This window comes from Etheostoma cragini, chromosome 6 (genome assembly GCF_013103735.1).
Source record: "Etheostoma cragini isolate CJK2018 chromosome 6, CSU_Ecrag_1.0, whole genome shotgun sequence".
NCBI lineage: Eukaryota > Metazoa > Chordata > Actinopteri > Perciformes > Percidae > Etheostoma > Etheostoma cragini.
Window position 1 is genome coordinate 11,857,872 of NC_048412.1, and position 16,418 is coordinate 11,874,289.

The 16,418-nt window shown below is 38.5% G+C and overlaps 2 protein-coding genes and 1 long non-coding RNA gene across 4 annotated transcripts in view; 1 reads left to right on the top strand and 2 right to left on the bottom strand.

The window, feature by feature from the left end:
- The window catches only part of LOC117945860 (doublecortin domain-containing protein 2-like), a 23,174-nt gene extending 19,522 nt beyond the window's left edge, over nt 1–3,652 (top strand). The window contains exons 8-9 of the mRNA XM_034873589.1: nt 1,146–1,216; nt 2,175–3,652. Coding sequence (XP_034729480.1) covers nt 1,146–1,216; nt 2,175–2,963 — 860 coding nt within the window. The 3' untranslated portion in view covers nt 2,964–3,652. The remainder of the gene's footprint in view (nt 1–1,145; nt 1,217–2,174) is intronic.
- LOC117945863 overlaps nt 1–12,491 on the bottom strand; it is a 14,824-nt gene extending 2,333 nt beyond the window's left edge. The window contains exons 1-2 of the long non-coding RNA XR_004656918.1: nt 12,481–12,491; nt 4,986–4,993 (exon numbers count right to left, since the gene is read on the bottom strand). This is a non-coding gene — a long non-coding RNA (uncharacterized LOC117945863). The remainder of the gene's footprint in view (nt 1–4,985; nt 4,994–12,480) is intronic.
- Nucleotides 9,853–15,676, bottom strand: nrsn1 (neurensin 1). Of its 2 annotated transcripts, none has more exons than XM_034873590.1 (6): nt 15,529–15,676; nt 12,014–12,132; nt 11,637–11,729; nt 11,412–11,530; nt 10,984–11,168; nt 9,853–10,316 (listed from the first exon to the last, which is right to left on the bottom strand). In XM_034873590.1, the coding sequence occupies exons 2-6, from the start codon at nt 12,110–12,112 to the stop codon at nt 10,213–10,215; spliced, it is 600 nt and encodes a 199-aa protein (XP_034729481.1). In that variant the 5' UTR covers nt 12,113–12,132; nt 15,529–15,676; the 3' UTR covers nt 9,853–10,212. The 2 variants fall into 2 exon arrangements, with proteins under 2 accessions (XP_034729481.1, XP_034729483.1); XM_034873592.1 differs by having other exon boundaries at nt 12,014–12,129; nt 15,529–15,646.
- Nucleotides 15,677–16,418: the final 742 nt, after the last annotated feature.

Below are 16,418 nucleotides of genomic sequence, written 5' to 3' on the forward strand. Positions count from 1 at the left end.
AATCCTATTGGCTGTAGCTTTGATGAAAACCAAATATAGGAAATTGAAAAAGCTTCTCCAGATTAAACCAGTTAAATCTTCAAATTCAAATGAAAATGTGGGCCCATTTCTCCCTTTGAGTCAATTTGGAGTGCCTAACATTGAACGCCAGAGTCTTGGATAAAAGAGAACTGAATAAATCTCTTCAACGTTTGTGTGCAGGTCAGTGGAACAACATCTACCTTAATACCTTTAGGGATTATTTGGGTGATTACTGCGTTGGTGATAATTCTAACAAGGATCTTCCTATCTTACCTCCATGTTTTCTGACTCTCTCGGCCATACTTCCATTGTCTGGGGAAGTTGTTTACTTCCCTGAAATGGTCTTGGGTGTTTTTCTTCTTTACCACTAGGTGTCACTCTTGTACTGTGTTTTGTTGAAGACTGAAAACACAGCTGCGGTAAACAAGATGTATAATTTCAACAAGTCATTTACTAGAGGATGAATAAGAGCTTCCTTGTTTATAGGAGAGTATTTATGGGTTTCTGAAATGATGTAATGTGCTCTGACTGGGTTTAGGGTCTTGAAAAGTAGTCAGCAATATTCCTTATATTAAGCCTGTAAAATTGCAGTAGAGAACCAGACAAAATGAATGAAATGATAATTAAACATAAGAGTGGCATTAAATGAAACTGAATTAAGCCTTTTTAGGATTGCTTTACGTTAAAGTCATACGTAGGGCTGTAATGAGCAGAGTTACTTTGTATTCTGCTGTTAAGCGACTACAAACCAGAATGTTGAATCAAAATATTATTCACGTCTTTGATGCATGTCATACCATCGCATAACCTCTTTGTCTCTATTTGGTCTGATTTTGCCAAAAGATGTTTGTTTACACCTGTGTGAAATCCAATATATGTAGATGTATTTACACCTGGATGACAATCATAACTCAGTTTCATCTTATATTGCTCCCACCAAGCTCATTCAGGACACAATCTCACACATTTGGATCATGAAACACGTATGTCATAACATCACACTGAAACATGCTTCAAATTCACAGGCACACTTTTCTGTGAAATCACCCACACCCACATTTCTCTGACGCGATTTGCAATCTGTGAGCTCACTTAATGTTACTGTGTGTTCTCTCTATTACCAGATGACCTGGAATCAAAGGATTATGTTAAACATACTGTGGACAAGACCCCCCCAGACCAGCCAGCCGATGAGGTATAATCATACAGTACAGCACTGTACATATGTAGAAATGACATGTTTTTAAATAGACGTACATTGTGCTTGATTTGACTAGGGCTGCACAATTAATTGTATATATATCAAAATCGCAATATGGACTATTGCAATATCCAAATCGCAGATGAGGGCAAAGGCAAAATATGTGTCAATGAAGTATTGAATGAATGAAGTATCGTGGTGCTGCAGAGACCCCCCGCCCTACAGATTGTATACCACAGACTACTTTGTTTGGTACAGATCCTTGCAAAAATCACATAACGTCTAATCATTTTAATCTTTTTAAGATTTAGGATTAGTAAATGACAATAATGACACAAACATGATCATTCTCTTCAATATTGTGAATTATATTGCATTTGCAATATAAGTCAAAATAATCTAGATATTTTCCTCATATCATGCAACCCTAAATGTGACGTCCCATTAGGGCACACAGCAGACACTTTTCCTGACATAATGCTGTGGGTCCATTGCTTTGTTGCATGTCATCCTGTCCTATAACATTAGGAGAATGATGTATTAACATAACATTAACTTAACATTAACTGAGTTTGCTTTAGTTCCCAAGATGCATATATTTTCATATTCATGATCCAAAATGTCTTTTTCACCCACTTAAACCTTGCTTTAAGATACCCAGAATTCTTATATGCAAATTTCATCCATATGTAATGTTACGAAAAAGATTGATTCACGTGTGTCAGCTAATGTGTTATTTCATTTCTTGTTGCATATTGATTGAAATGCCATAAAAAGGGCTTTGCTTGTGCTCCACTTGAATTTGTAAGTGCTCAACACTCAATAGCGCTGTCACTCTCTTTCAGGAAAGTGTAGGTCCTGGGGAGAATTATTGTAAGCAATCTAATTACATTGTATGCCTGTTAAAATATTTAGAGCTATAAATTGTTTCTGTGGAATTATTGCATTACAGAAACCTGCAGATGGTGATACAAAAGCCGAAGATGAAAATTGGGAAAAGGCAGGAGAGGAGGAGGAGGCGGTTGCTTCTGAAAACACCACAGAAGCAGACACTTCCGCTGGGAAAGAAGAAAAGAATGAAAACCAGGACACGAGTGGTGATAAACAGGGAGGAGAAGAGAAAGAGGAAAATGCCGAGCAAATTGATGAAAAAGAGGGGGAAGCAACAACAGGATCTGAGAAGGAGGGTGAAATAAAAGAAAAAGTGAAGGAGGAGGCCACGGATGAAAGTGAGGGGGATGTTAAGAGTGAGTCCAGCGGTAGCAACAGTGATAAGACCCAGGAGATTAAAGGGAAAGAGAATGGAAGCCATTCATCTTCTGAGTGTGAAAAGGATGAGCGAGACAAAAATACAGCAGAAGAGGAGCAAGATAAGGACAGTGAAAAGGGTGAGAGAAGCAGTGAGGAACAAGTTAACAAAGTAGACATGGGGGAGGAACAGAAAAAGACAGAAACCAGCAGTGACCCGGGGAAGACTCCGTCAGATAACGAAACGAAAGAGAATGATAACGGCAGAAATAGCAGTAGCGGCCGTAGCCAGGGAGAAGATGTGAGAGAAACAGAAGATGGAGCTACCAAGGAGTCAGGAGAAGATGAGAGAGAGGTGAACGGAGAGGTCAGTGGAGGCGATGATGAGGTGAAAAACGGAGCCGAGCTGGACGTGGATGAGAATCCAGCCAATGATGCTGCTGCAAATGGAGAGGAAGGGGTGGATGGTGACAAAGACAATCCAGGAATGTAAGAGAAAGGTGGGATGAGCAGTGTTGAAAATATTAAGCAATACTAATAAAAGTAATGAAGGTGGCAGAGCAAAGCAAAAGCAAGGGCCGTATTTCAGCCATATAGAATCTGCACGGAGTAAGTAAACGAGCAAGTAGTAGTAGCTTTGAATGGCTGCTAAATGATGTCAGGTAAAAAAAAAAAAAAATGAATTTCAGGTATGTATTCAAAAGCTATATATCGAAACATTATTCATAACTTACATGTCTGAAACAGACAAATACAAGTTATATACATATTCTTATTTTTCATTAAGTCACACTGTTACCTCTTGGGCTGCTTCATAGCTTTCAGTATACAGTATAATTGTGAGCACTGCAGTGAGTGATTGAAATTGAGTAGTAGAGTACTTATTTTAACAGGTGGGATTATACTAGGTATACTAGTATTTGTTTTTAAAGATGTTTTTGTATGTTTTTTGTCTGTTTTTCAAATCAAGTGAACTTTTTTTAAGTTAATACATTAAGCTGTGTGTAACGTTGTAAGCATACAATATGTGTCTGAATGTTCCACATCACAATCTTTCATTAAGTCTTATGCATATTTATTTATTCACATCTAGCTTCTACCATAACAATAAAAGAGAAACTTTACAGGGAGGCACCTTTAAAAGATGCTTTAAATTAATGTATAAAATGACTGTAATCAAATATGTCCAAAATAAATAAAAATAAAAAATTACACCCGAAGTGTGATAATGCTGATTTGTTTGTCAGTGATTATCCTCGGTATCAACTTTACAGACTTGTTTGTCAAATTGAACAATATATGTAAAATGGATGAATGGCAAATATTTCTGTTCACTTCAGCCGCTCCTGCTACAAGAATCATTTTAATGCATCGGCGGTAAGTACTTCTTTGTATTTCTAAAGCTTATTTACTTTATTCATTTAAATTGTGGACTTTTGAGTTTATCTTTGGGTACGTTTAATAGAAAAGTACAGAGCCACAAAAATAGTTTACTACTCCCAGTTTTGTTTAGTAACCTGTGATTAGTATACATACTAATGTCCAAGAATGATTTGGATCATTTATTTAAAAGTACCAATATCACAATGTAATAATACTGCATTGCAAGTCCAGCATTCATAATTTGCTTTAGTCAAAGTGCAGAACTATTTTCTGCAACATGTACTAGTATGAAGTATTTTTTTTCAACATTTGGCGGTTGTCCCTCATTAAGGTGTACTGTCCCGCGCCGCTGGTATGAAATACTATAGATACACTGGGATTACTGGTTTCTGTTTTTTGTAGGCCTACACAGCGGCGGGGGTTAGTTGGGCTTTAGGTGCCGAGACAGCTTGTACACAGCCCTAAGTTTGTCTGGTCCCATGTGGTATCTGGCTGTGATCCATTACCTGGAGGACACTAGGCTCGGGGAGGGGCTAACAAATCAACTCCAAAACATGAAACACACCAGAAACCACAAATGCTAAAAGGTTGGGCTACGGCTAGCCTCGCAGTTCCAGACCTTCCTCTACAGCACAGCAAGAGGAGGGTCTGGCTAGTCCACATTGATTTGGATGCTGGTGTGGCTTCTCCCGGGCTTTAACAAAGGCAATGTTCTGTCTTGCTGGTTTCTGGAGTCTATTGCCAGCAATCCCAGCGCTGATGACCTCCGTCATAACCCTTAGCACTTGGTCGTAGCGTCAACGGTAGCGCTCCTCTCCCAGTGCTCTTGGGCAAAAGCTCAGGAGGTGCTCCAATGAACCTCTTCTCTGGCAGAGTGGGCACCGTGGTGTGTCTGCCAAATAAAGAGGACTCTGGATTTTCTTTCAAGACCGCAACTGCAGGGATATCACTAAATTGCCTTTGCATTGTTTAATTTTATGTGTTAACCCCCTCTCCCCACCCCCTTAACACTCACTCCTAGGAAAGTGAATGTGGGAGACAGAATAAGCTCTGTGTGTCTGGCACTCATCTGGTCTTGGTATTGACTCGGTCACAGCCCCTTAATGTCTTGGTCTTGACTTGGTCTCGATACACTCTGCTCTTGGTGATGACTTAGTCTTGGTTTAGGGGGTTTTGACTACTACTAACAAACACTGCTATTAAACTACCAATTAATATAATTTTAATGTCTATTAAACACATCTTATTTAGGCTTACAATCTAATTTTAGGAACAAAGATGCAAGCTTGAATAGCTTTAAGTTAAAAGACAGGTTAGACGAGATGTGATGTAGCTAACCTTTTTTTTTTTGTTTCCCCATGACACAAGGTTGCATAAGGCCACAATAAACTAACTCCCACAGGCAGGAAACTGTAGTGTGTAAACTGTGATCTAAATCAGTTACTATGATGACCTCACCACCCTCTCATCCCTGCAGCTGTTCAAATTGGGATTCATGCAGCCAATGTGTCCATGAGTCACCATCCCACGGGAGAATGAGAACAGAGTGGGAGAGGAGGCTGAGGTAGAAGGAGAAAGGAAAGAGCAAGAGATACAGACAGTGGCAGTGGGTGTGTGTATGTGTGCGTGCGTGTGCGTGCACATTTGTGTGCCTGCACATGTACGTGTGTGCGTGCACATGTACGTGTGTGCGTGCATGTGTCATAGCCTGACCAAGGTGATGCTCCTCAAGGTGCTATTTCTGGAATTACCATCAATTCTGTGTGTGCATGTGAGCGTGTTAAGCCCGTGGACAGCACTAACACCCTTCTACACTTCCTCTACCTAAATATATTTCCTGATTGATTACAGTAAGAGCTTCTACACTGTGGAAAGAAGGCTTATTGGAACATCAGTGACAGTTTGGAGTTGTTTATTAATGAAAACCAAATCCTGTAAATACTCTTTCTTTTGTTCCTCCAGGTCATGAAGGGGACATACTTTACCTTTTAAGAGCAAAAGCCGACTCAACATGTCAGGTATATTGAACTGACACTGTTAAGATTTAGTTATTTGGCACAATTCAAAACAGCAAGGCAGTAATTTTAACAATTACAAGGTTGTAAAAGCAGTACAAGAATAAGTACAAGAATAAAACCGACATATTCACAATAAATCACTAGTTTGAGCCGTTCAGATGACCTAATGGCCATGTCTTGTCTGCATTATAACTTTTATTTCTGTTCGCTGCATGGCTACGTTTGAAGTGTTATCAATCATACAGATATAGTGACAATGCCAAAGGTGTGTCCAACTTAAGTGGTGAAAAAGTTAACTTTTTCTGTCCATTTGCTATGTATAGTTTAGTCAGTATATTTCAATTAAAAAGAGAAATACAATCTTCCCACATTGTGAGCTGCAGATTTTTCAATTTTATCATGTTCATTAAAAAATAGAAATATTGTATAAAGACATTTGTTCTTTATCCATCACAACCTCCATAAATACAGTATACATTTTATTTTATTTACTAGAAGAATCCACAGTAACGTTTTATGATAACCATCAATAATATATGGTAAGTTAATTGTTAATTTAATATGTATTCATTTAACAAACATTACAATATTCTTATTAATATAGTTATAATTATTATTACTAATTATGAGTGATTCTACATTTGGTATTTTAAGTTTATTGTAGCACATATAACATTTTACGTATTATAGTAAGTATTTAGTAATGATTACCAAATTATTTGTAAACCTTTAAGAAATTGTTTGTAATTTGTTTTTGAACATTATTTGGATGGCTATGATAAAGTTGCAACTAACGATTAACATACCTCTTTAATGCTTAAAAAATTACATTGCATTATTTAGATAGCGATTACCAGTCAGTGCACACATATATTAATAATCATCTCTTTCTTTGATTACTAAAAAATATTAATTGGGTCCAAATTAATGTTACTTGGTGCTTTATTACCCACGTATTGATCATTAATTATTTTGAAATTAATCTATAAGAAACATTGCAGCTGCAACTTTATAACAGCCGCCCAAATAATGTTTATGAAACAATTATTGACCATTGACAATTAAATGTTTTAACTATATTAGTGAACTAATTATCAATTTACCATTTGATTATAATGTTATTATCAAGTGTTGAATTGACACTTTATAATCTCAAATTGGAATAAGGATTGTTTGATCAATGTAAGGATAAAAATAAACTCACAATTCATAGCATGAAACTACAAGTCAGCACATTTATTGATCACTTTATAACACTCCGACCACACTGGTTGGTTCATAACAGATTGTTTAACAGCTGGGTTTTTCTTCTTGTACTATGGGTCTGCAGCTTAACAGTGGTTGTGTAAGTTCCTTGAACGTGTCTTCATTATTAGTATATTGTTCTTTATATTTATGCATGTTTTTAAGGTATCTGAGACTAAATGTGTTGTAATAACATCACAGAATATAGTGACGGTTTTGGGATGTTAAAAGGTCACCTTACATGAACATGGATGGCTAGCATAGCAATAGCTTGTTATAGCTTATATAACGTGTTCATACCTAACCTGTATCGTTTCATGTTTTTAGCATTGTTGCTTCATAGATTTGAAGGGGATACAATGTTTGGAAAGACGTGCAGCGTTGGCGCACTTTCGGAGGCATGTAGCTTGATGGCACTTGGACTGTGACTACCACAAAACGTTGTTCCAAGCAAGTAATCACATACTCTATATGTTGTTTATTTGGGGTAGCTGTGGCTCAGTGGTAGAGCGGTTTCCTAACAACTGATTAGTTGGTGGTTTGATCTCTGCCTCATGGCGAAGTGTCTTTGGCAAGACATTGAACCCCGAGTTGCTTCCAATGGTGTGCTTTACCTGATGAACAGGTGGCACCGTGTACGGCAGCCTTGGCCACAGTCTATACATGTGTGTGAATGGTGAATGGTTCCTGTACTATGTACTACTTTTTTTGGTGATTTTAAACCATCACAGTTTGGTTAGGTTTAGACACAAACACTAATTAAGTTCAGAAAAAGATTGTGGTTTTCGCTACTTCACTTCCGGGTACCCACCGGACTCAGAGCGCGAGGTATTTCAGTTTGTTCCGTAAAGTTAAAGAAAATTGCTGTGTATTTTTAATCTCATTGATAAACAAGCTCCGGTCTCCTGTGTAGAAATCCTGTATTTATTCATGTTTATTTTAACTTTGGGCGTCACATTAAATAGAAGTTCAACCGCGATCACGTGTTCACGTCAGGTGTTACAGACAGCCACAGGAGGGCGTGTCACAGCGCTAAATACAGTAGAAGGCTTATAAATGTTTTGGCTATCATTACTTCACTATCGACCCTTTCTGTGGTTTGGGTGCACAGGTGTTGGGAAAAGATACAAAACAACCAAACAAGAAGCAACAACAAACGTAACAATTTAAAGTGGCATGATCACAAAGTTTAAAAAAATATTTTCCAAATACACTATATTTTTAAAAAGCAGAAAAACATGGCCATTACTATCTTATTGTGCTTTCAAATTAAAGATGAAGCGCCTGTGAGTGGCAAGCTTGAATACAACAACTAACAAAAAAAACTTCTTGATATAACTTCTGTTTCATATATAGCACGCAAGTGAATATGCAACCAATTAAAAAATAAAAAAGCTTTACTGGAACGTAAATACTATATGTATGTATATGTAATACATCTTAATGTAGTTTCAAGTTTTGTGTTTGAGCACAGGAAGGCAGTTATTGTTGAAAGCATCAGTGAATCCAGACAGACTGTAAACAATGAGTGCTGTCAAACACATGTAGCTGATGTGTGATCTCACTGGAGAGCTCTCCTTATCCCCTTGTTATGTTGTATAATCTGTCACATGGTTGGTCTTCATTTCAACAAGCAGCACCTGCACATCTCTAACTCACGACTACCAACTGCAAAAATGTACATGCTTGGTCAGATAGGTGTGTGTCTACATGCTTTTGTTTCTCAAAGGAAGAGAAAGAGACAAAGAAAGGAAGAAAATGCTTAAAAAATATATTTTTTTGGAGGTAGAAGGCATTAAGAATGCCTTATTTGTATTACCTTCAAAGTAATCTGTTTGATTAGGATTGCTTTTTTAGTTGACAGATTATGTTGTTCTGCATTTTCCGCCAGGTTTAATGTACCTTTCATCAATCTGCCTGGTGTGGTATGGTCTATAAATCCTGCTGAAGATTCACAGAGGGAGACAATGTCAGAGGCCTAATAAGACAGAAGATAATGTCAGTGTTAAATCTACCCTGAAGGTCTGCTCTAATCTGTTTTTCGCAAATCTGTTGATGTGTGAACTTCTAGCAGAAAATTTGTTCAGACGGCTCTTGACTTTTTATTGCATGTAAACATTGTGTAACATGTACGTATACTGTGCGTTTGTGACTGACAGCTCTGACTGAGTGTTGCGATGAAGTTGGACTGCACATGCATGTACGCACAAAGCACATAGAAACTCATCCTCCGATGCCTTTTAGACACTAGGCAGAGATAATGGTTGTTTTGTTCAGTGCTTCTTTTGATCATTTTCTGGCAACGGGGGCCAATCTCCAATAACTTCAAACAACACTGCATCTGCTGCTCTACACCCTCCAGCATTAACACATCTTTTTTTACAAGATGTGAATCGTCTCAACAGAAGAAATACTCGGTGGAAGCTACGATGTTGTTGTTCAGCAGCTGTGTTCCATCGATTTGTTTCTGTGTTTTGTTTTCTGGGCAGGGGTCAAGACCTGCATGTGCTTTATCGGATCACTATACATTTATTACAATTGATGTCCAAAAATAAAGCTTAAACTTTGCTCAGCCAAAAAACGACCACATGGGCTGATTTTGCAAGCAGCTCATGACAGCCGTATATTACGTTTCCTATTAGGGTCACATAAATACAGGACTTTCACTCAGGAGACTGGGGTTCATTTCTCGTGGAATTTTAGGTTTTACCTATCAGTGTATGGTTAGTAGACTATGGTTAGTACATGTTTGAAACGGCACCTGTTACCTTAAATTGAAGGGTCCCATACTGTAACTGCAGTATGTGACCGCGCAGCTGTAAATAGAACAGCCACATGAGTTGTTTTGGGAGAAATTCAACCTAGTTGTTGTTCTTTATATGTTGCTTTATAACTTGAAGTTAAATTAAATGAAGTGTTAATGTCAAACACAGCAAATACAGATGAATGACCAATACTACAGGACATGTAAGCTGACCTTTCAAAAGAATGAAATTCACACGTAGCTTACACGTGTTCGCTCTCGCACACAGTCTGCGCACCAAAACACTCATCACACACACACTTCTTCACTTTACGCCTTCATATGGACTTCTGTCAGGTCTCTGACTTAGTGGTCACTGGCTGGATGTTCTGGACTTTGGAAAGTGTGACTGGCACTTTTCCCTCTCCGGGGGTCGGTGCTCTCATTATGGGGGTACCTGTGACAAAAGCAGTTCTGCTGTGACGGATATTTATACAAAGCAGTTTAAATACAGTATTACACTTTCACTTGCTCTTTGGCATTCATTCTTAAATGTCCCATGACATGGTGGTTTGGATGCTTTTATTTAGACCTTAGTGGTCCCTTAAAACCATGTCTAAAGTCTCTATCCCAAAAAATCAGCCTTTGTGCAGAATTACAGCCACTGGAGCCAGTCCCACAATGAGCTTCCTAAGGATGTGCCATTTTTGACTCTGTAGCTTTTGAGGAAGGGGGGGGTGGTGCGTAAGGAGAATGTTGGGGTGTGGCCTTGACCAACTGCAACCTTGCTCGTTTGAAAGCCAGGATATCTCTCTCTCACAGGTGGGCCAGAATCTCTGGGTAGGCAAAGAAGAGAATGGGGGGATAACCTTGCCATTTATGACCTATAAGGGGCAAGATTCCAGATTGGCCAATCTGAGCTTTCATTTTCTCAAAGGCAGAGCAGGATACCCAGGGCTCGGTTTACACCTATTGCCTTTTCTAGCCACTGGGGGTCCATAGACAGGCTGGGGGAATGCATACTAATGTTAAAAAACGCCATAAAGGGAAATGTTCATGCCATGGGACCTTTAACCTTCATTCCATAATGTGTCATAACAAGACAGTTAAGAGTGAGACCTTACCAACTGCGTGCAGATCTGCCAATCTCTCCTTAAACTTCTGCTGCAGGTACAGTTCTTCTTTGGAGTAGCTTTTGGCAAAGGCAGACAGCAGGAGTCCCACAGCCATGGAGGTGCCTCCCACACAGAACAACACAGCACCAGTCAGCTTACACACATCCAGTGCACGATTGAAACTGACAGCGTGGCTGTTCAATAAAAAGACAATTAATTAAAAGTTGTTTTTTACTGCTAATTCCAACTTGTCTCAGTTATTGCAATTCTGTCCTACGTACTGTATATACCACCAAAACAATGTTGTCTTCATTATCAATCACGTGTTGGAAGAAAATACAGTTAAAATTACAACTGTTAATGATAAATTTACAAAATAGCCAATATTAAAGACACCAGCATTTCCCTCCTATTAACATTCTTCATTGTTCCTTTACCTGTCAACAAAAAGGAGATCATCCTCGCCAAATGCCTCGTATCTGGTTGGAGTGGCATAACCCACCAAAACAACAACGAGGCCTGCGAACAAGATTAGGGTACCGAACGCGAGACAGACCTGGCAGGGGAAAAGGAAGACCTTTTTTGCAATTAGATTTTAATTACCTAAATAACAGCAGGTGAGATGTAGTTTTTGTTTGAGCTTGCTGGAAGGTTGACCTCACCTTCCAGAGTAAAGAGCTCCACCTGCTAGGTGATCTCTGAATCTGAAAATCTTCATCACGTTCCCAGATAGAAGCTGTGCACTCCTCATAAAACTGGAGAAGAGATTAGAGAGATACCTTTGTAAATTCCAAACATGGGAACTGTAAGCCGTGAGAAATCAAGATCTAAAACCCTCAAGTTTAAAAAAGAAAAAGTCAAGTGATATCAAGATATCATGAGACTATGAAGATATAAACAAGAGAATGGTTGATATTTGTAAAAAGATGCCCTATGCTCACACTCTCTCTCTCTCTCTCTCTCTCTCTCTCTCTCTCTGTGTGTGTGTGTGTGTGTGTGTGTGTGTGTGTGTGTGTGTGTGTGTGTGTGTGTTTTGTACCTGGTGCAGATAAGAACGGACTCCATACTGCTGGCAGTTCCCGTTGGCTTGAGCTTGCTCAACATACTCAGACCCACAGATCTCTGAGCAAGAAGTCATCCTTCACATCTGTCTACCTGCTTGAGTACACACACACACACACACACTCACTTTTAAGAAACCACCAACATGTTTTGTGGACAAACTCTCTCAGGCTTTTACCCATGCATAAACATGCACACACAGATATGCAGTTCATTTATACACACAAGTGTCCTCAAACCGCGCTAGACAGTTATGTAACATTGTACTGAAGGCATGAGTGCCTCAGAACATTGAGATTAATGATGCATCCTCCTTGTCTGCTGTCACAAAATAGGCCATCCTCCTTTATAGATTCAATATTGGGTTGGCTGAATACAGAGAGTGACATGCACATGATTAACCTTCTTCTCTTTTCACATTTTTTTTCATTCAAACATCATAACATCTAACCCCCTTTTTTGCTGTGCATAAAAAATTAAGCTGTGTATTTAGTATGTGGCAGTTTACAAGGTTTCATAGAAGCAACAAAAAGAACAATCTGTATAATGTTTACCATGCTCTTTATCTCACAAGACAGATGTCAGGATTGCCATTCACAAAAAAACAAGAAATTATGTTTTAGATGTGCTTAAAGTTGGATGTGATGTGGTTCTGTAAAGATCCAACTTGTTATGGATCAGAAAATAATTTGCAAAAATTTGTGTTATAATAGGATTCAAATGTTTTACATAAAGCTCATATAAGTAGCTATTGTGCTACACCTTACTGTACATTATATCATACTGTATATTATACATATACATGACTTTTCTTTTTGTTACTGTAAAAACTAAAGTATTGCATCCTGATTAAAAAATGAGAGTAAAAGACAGAAGCATTTACTAGCTCAGTGCCTCTGGAAAAACACAAGTATGTTTAGAAGTTTGTGTCAGCTGGCACTAAATCTCAACTGCGGTTTCTGTTTCACCACGATAGAAACACTCTGGGGAACATTACTGGGACTAAAACATTGCCCCCAGTGTTGGCAATGTTTCTTATAAATGCAAAAGATATAAAGAATAAGGAAACACATCCCAGAAAAAACATAAATAATTCACAATATGTTATGGTTACAATGCACAAGTAAGTGCTCTTATGATACATATGAAAAAAGGACATTAAAAAAAGGGGAACTTGACAAAGTGTGACATAATGGGCTTTCTGGTTCATTTGGATACATATGTAAATGAACTAGTGGGTGATATAATGTTAAATTTATAAGCAGAGTTAACTACTGTATGGAACTAATCTGGGCTTGACTCTGGAAGCATTTTCTAAAAAACTCATCAGGAAACTCTTTACCCAATTGTTAGTGTGTGGCCAGTTCACACAGCAAGCTGTCATGGGAGAATAATGTGCTCTGGTTTATTGGCATTTCTTTAAACCAATCACAATCATCTTGGGTGGCGCTATGTGCCGCACAGAGCAACAGCGCCTCTGCAAAATATCCTCAGGAAGGAACTTGTTTTGGTGGAACATGTGTACGTTTAAAGGTTGTTTTAGTCGTGCAACAGAAAACTCAGATTGGACAATTAATCTAGCTAGCTGTCTGGATTTAGCCAGCAGAAACCTGAGGACCAGTTAACCATAGTCCTCATAAATCGACCGGTTTTTAAAATACCAACACACAAAGCGGAAGGTAACGGACATCCAGCAAAATTGAAAGATATCCTGCGGAATTTCCGGCAGCACCTGAACAATCATGGAGGTGGAACGTCGTGAATACAGACTACCCAATCGTAGGCACGTGAGATTAGGTAACCTAAACAGTATTTGTGATATGCAGTGATGCAAGCTATAGGCCTATGGCAATAAGAAGAACATCACTGTAAAGACAAAAAAAAGCATATTTTTCCATCAATGCCATTACCAATTCAGGTGTGTTTAAACTGTGGAAGTGGCATTACTTTCATTTTTTCTCGTCATTGACAGCTGAAGTTAAACCCTTACATGTATCTCGTGCATGATGCTGTAGTCAAATCAAGTACATTTTCTTTATATAGCAGAAAACACCAATCGGCCCCAAAAGGCTTAACAACCTCTAAAGCACCCTCAATGCTAAAACCTTTGATAAATGTCAATCATCACAAAGGTCAAATCCTCTTTTGTGAGTAGTTTAATGCACATGTACAGATGATAGATGTTTAGACATGTCTCAAGGAGGTGGAGAGTGTCTCACGTCTATAGATTGCAAAACATGAATTCACATACGGTGGCTGTCAGGGTTTCAGTTAGATAACATAGTTTGAGTGTGATGATGGAGAGGCTGCATGAAGGGGAGACACAATGTTCCCTCTTACCTAATGGTTATCATTTTACTGCTTCATTTGCATCGGCTGATGAAAGTCATGGACATTTGGCTCTGCCCAGTGTCTGTGAAGTCTCTTTGTTATCTTACATTTACAACAGCATATTTTAGTTAGCAATAACACATTTAAAAAATTTAAATAAAAAAACTTAAAATATGCTTTAGAGGTGCTCTAGAGATGTAATCAGTGCCCTTGAGCTTATGCAATGCAAGACAACATATAAGCATACAGAAACACACATGCAACACATGCAATGGCCAAACATGATCATTTAATTGACTGAATGATATGACTGTAATGGAACATAGCAACTGTGCCCACATTAAAACATTACATTCAGATAAGCAAACAGCTCACAGAGTGTGTCTCTAGTAAGATGATTTTTATTCTTATCCGAGGCATCCACAACATCTCATCTTCAACACAAAAAACATATACATGTCAACCCACTTTGACCTTAATCAAACTAGGTTGGGAAGAATACAATTAATTACATTAGTACAATACAATTACTTCTTAATATAATAATTGCAATGAAGATGTGAATGCCCAAACAGTGTAGTAACCCTGCCTACAAGATGTCCTGTCAGCCGTTATACCGGGAGCTGGCCGCGGTGCTGAACGCCATTATTACCATCCAGCCCAACACACAGACGTCATGTGTGACGCCAGTCTGAAAACAGACCTCATCCCAACCCCCCATGAGACGAAAATAGACAGACATCAAGCTTTTCAATAAAACTTAGAAAGGCGCACTTTGCCTCAAAGCATCTGGACTAAATCAGGTCGTCTTAACCACCTGTAAATATAATCTCTGAATATGGCGTCTGCAGGTACAAGCTTAAATTTTAATTCATTAGATTGGAATACCAAAGCCCGAAAAGCTCATACGACAATATGAAAACCTGAGAATTAGGTAAAAGGTGACAACCCAAAGCTTAAGGAACATTTGTTCGAGATTTCTCGCACACGACTACACACTACTTTCAGATGTGCACAGTGATATCGCGTGCAGGGACGACCCCGTTCCAGGAGTCCATGCAGGATATACCGTTTCCTGATATGTTGTTTACCATTTCAACAACCCAGCTCAGCCTCTAAAATTCCAAAATATTCTTGAAAATCGTTAAAATCGTCATTTACCTGTCATTACGAGCTTGGAGAGTGATCACTCGCTGCTGTTCCCTCAGCCCGGTCCCATCACTCTACAGTCATATCTCTCTCTCTCTCTCTCTCTCTCTCTCTCTCTCTCTCTCTCTCTCTCTCTCTCTCTCTCTCTCTCTCTCTCTCTCTCTCTCTCTCTCTCTCTTACCGTCGATGATTCAGATATCCACGCCGTTTACTGCGCAGGCGTCACATCCATGACAATATATGATTCAATGTCGAATATAAATAACCAGGCAGAAGAGTTGGAACGACTAGCTGGAGAAAAAGACATTCATTCATTTATCCATTCATTCAAGATTCAACATATAGGCCTAGATGGATGAATGGATGGATGGATCAATGAATTGTTAGATAGATAGATAGATAGATAGATAGATAGATAGGAACAGAAGGCAGGAACAGTCATTGCTTCTCAGGGGAACTATATCAATATAGCAATATCAATGGAAAGAAATCATATATATGTATATATATATATATAATTTTTATATATTATATATATAATTTTAACATATATATATATATGTATATGTGTGTATGTGTATGTTAAAATAATTTGTTGTACGTTTTATGTGCAATTTGCACATAAAACCTCTTTACACATCAAATCTGGCTCCATGGGATGTCATACCTAAATGAAAAAGAAGACCCAAGGGTGGGGGAAAAACATCTGACTCATGCATTAAAATCCACAGCCGGTAAACAATAAAGCACAACACACACCATTTTACAGAATTCTTGTCACCTTCAGAACAGTTTATTTTTAGCACTGTTGATGATGTACACTGTTAAAGGAAGTGTTAGTCACCATCTCAGCGCTCCTCTTAAGGCAGGTATGACCTCAAGAGACGGATCGCATCACGACT

What these genes read in the sequence shown, in the direction of transcription:
- nrsn1 (XM_034873590.1), bottom strand. Translation starts at nt 12,112, where the DNA reads ATGACTTCTTGCTCAGAGATCTGTGGGTCTGAGTATGTTGAGCAAGCT. An exon ending in TCCGTTCTTATCTGCACCAG is followed by an intron (nt 11,730 to 12,013) that starts GTACAAAACACA and finishes TCTCTTCTCCAG; the next exon opens with TTTTATGAGGAGTGCACAGC. An exon ending in GGCAGATCTGCACGCAGTTG is followed by an intron (nt 10,317 to 10,983) that starts GTAAGGTCTCAC and finishes CTTTTGTCACAG; the next exon opens with GTACCCCCATAATGAGAGCA.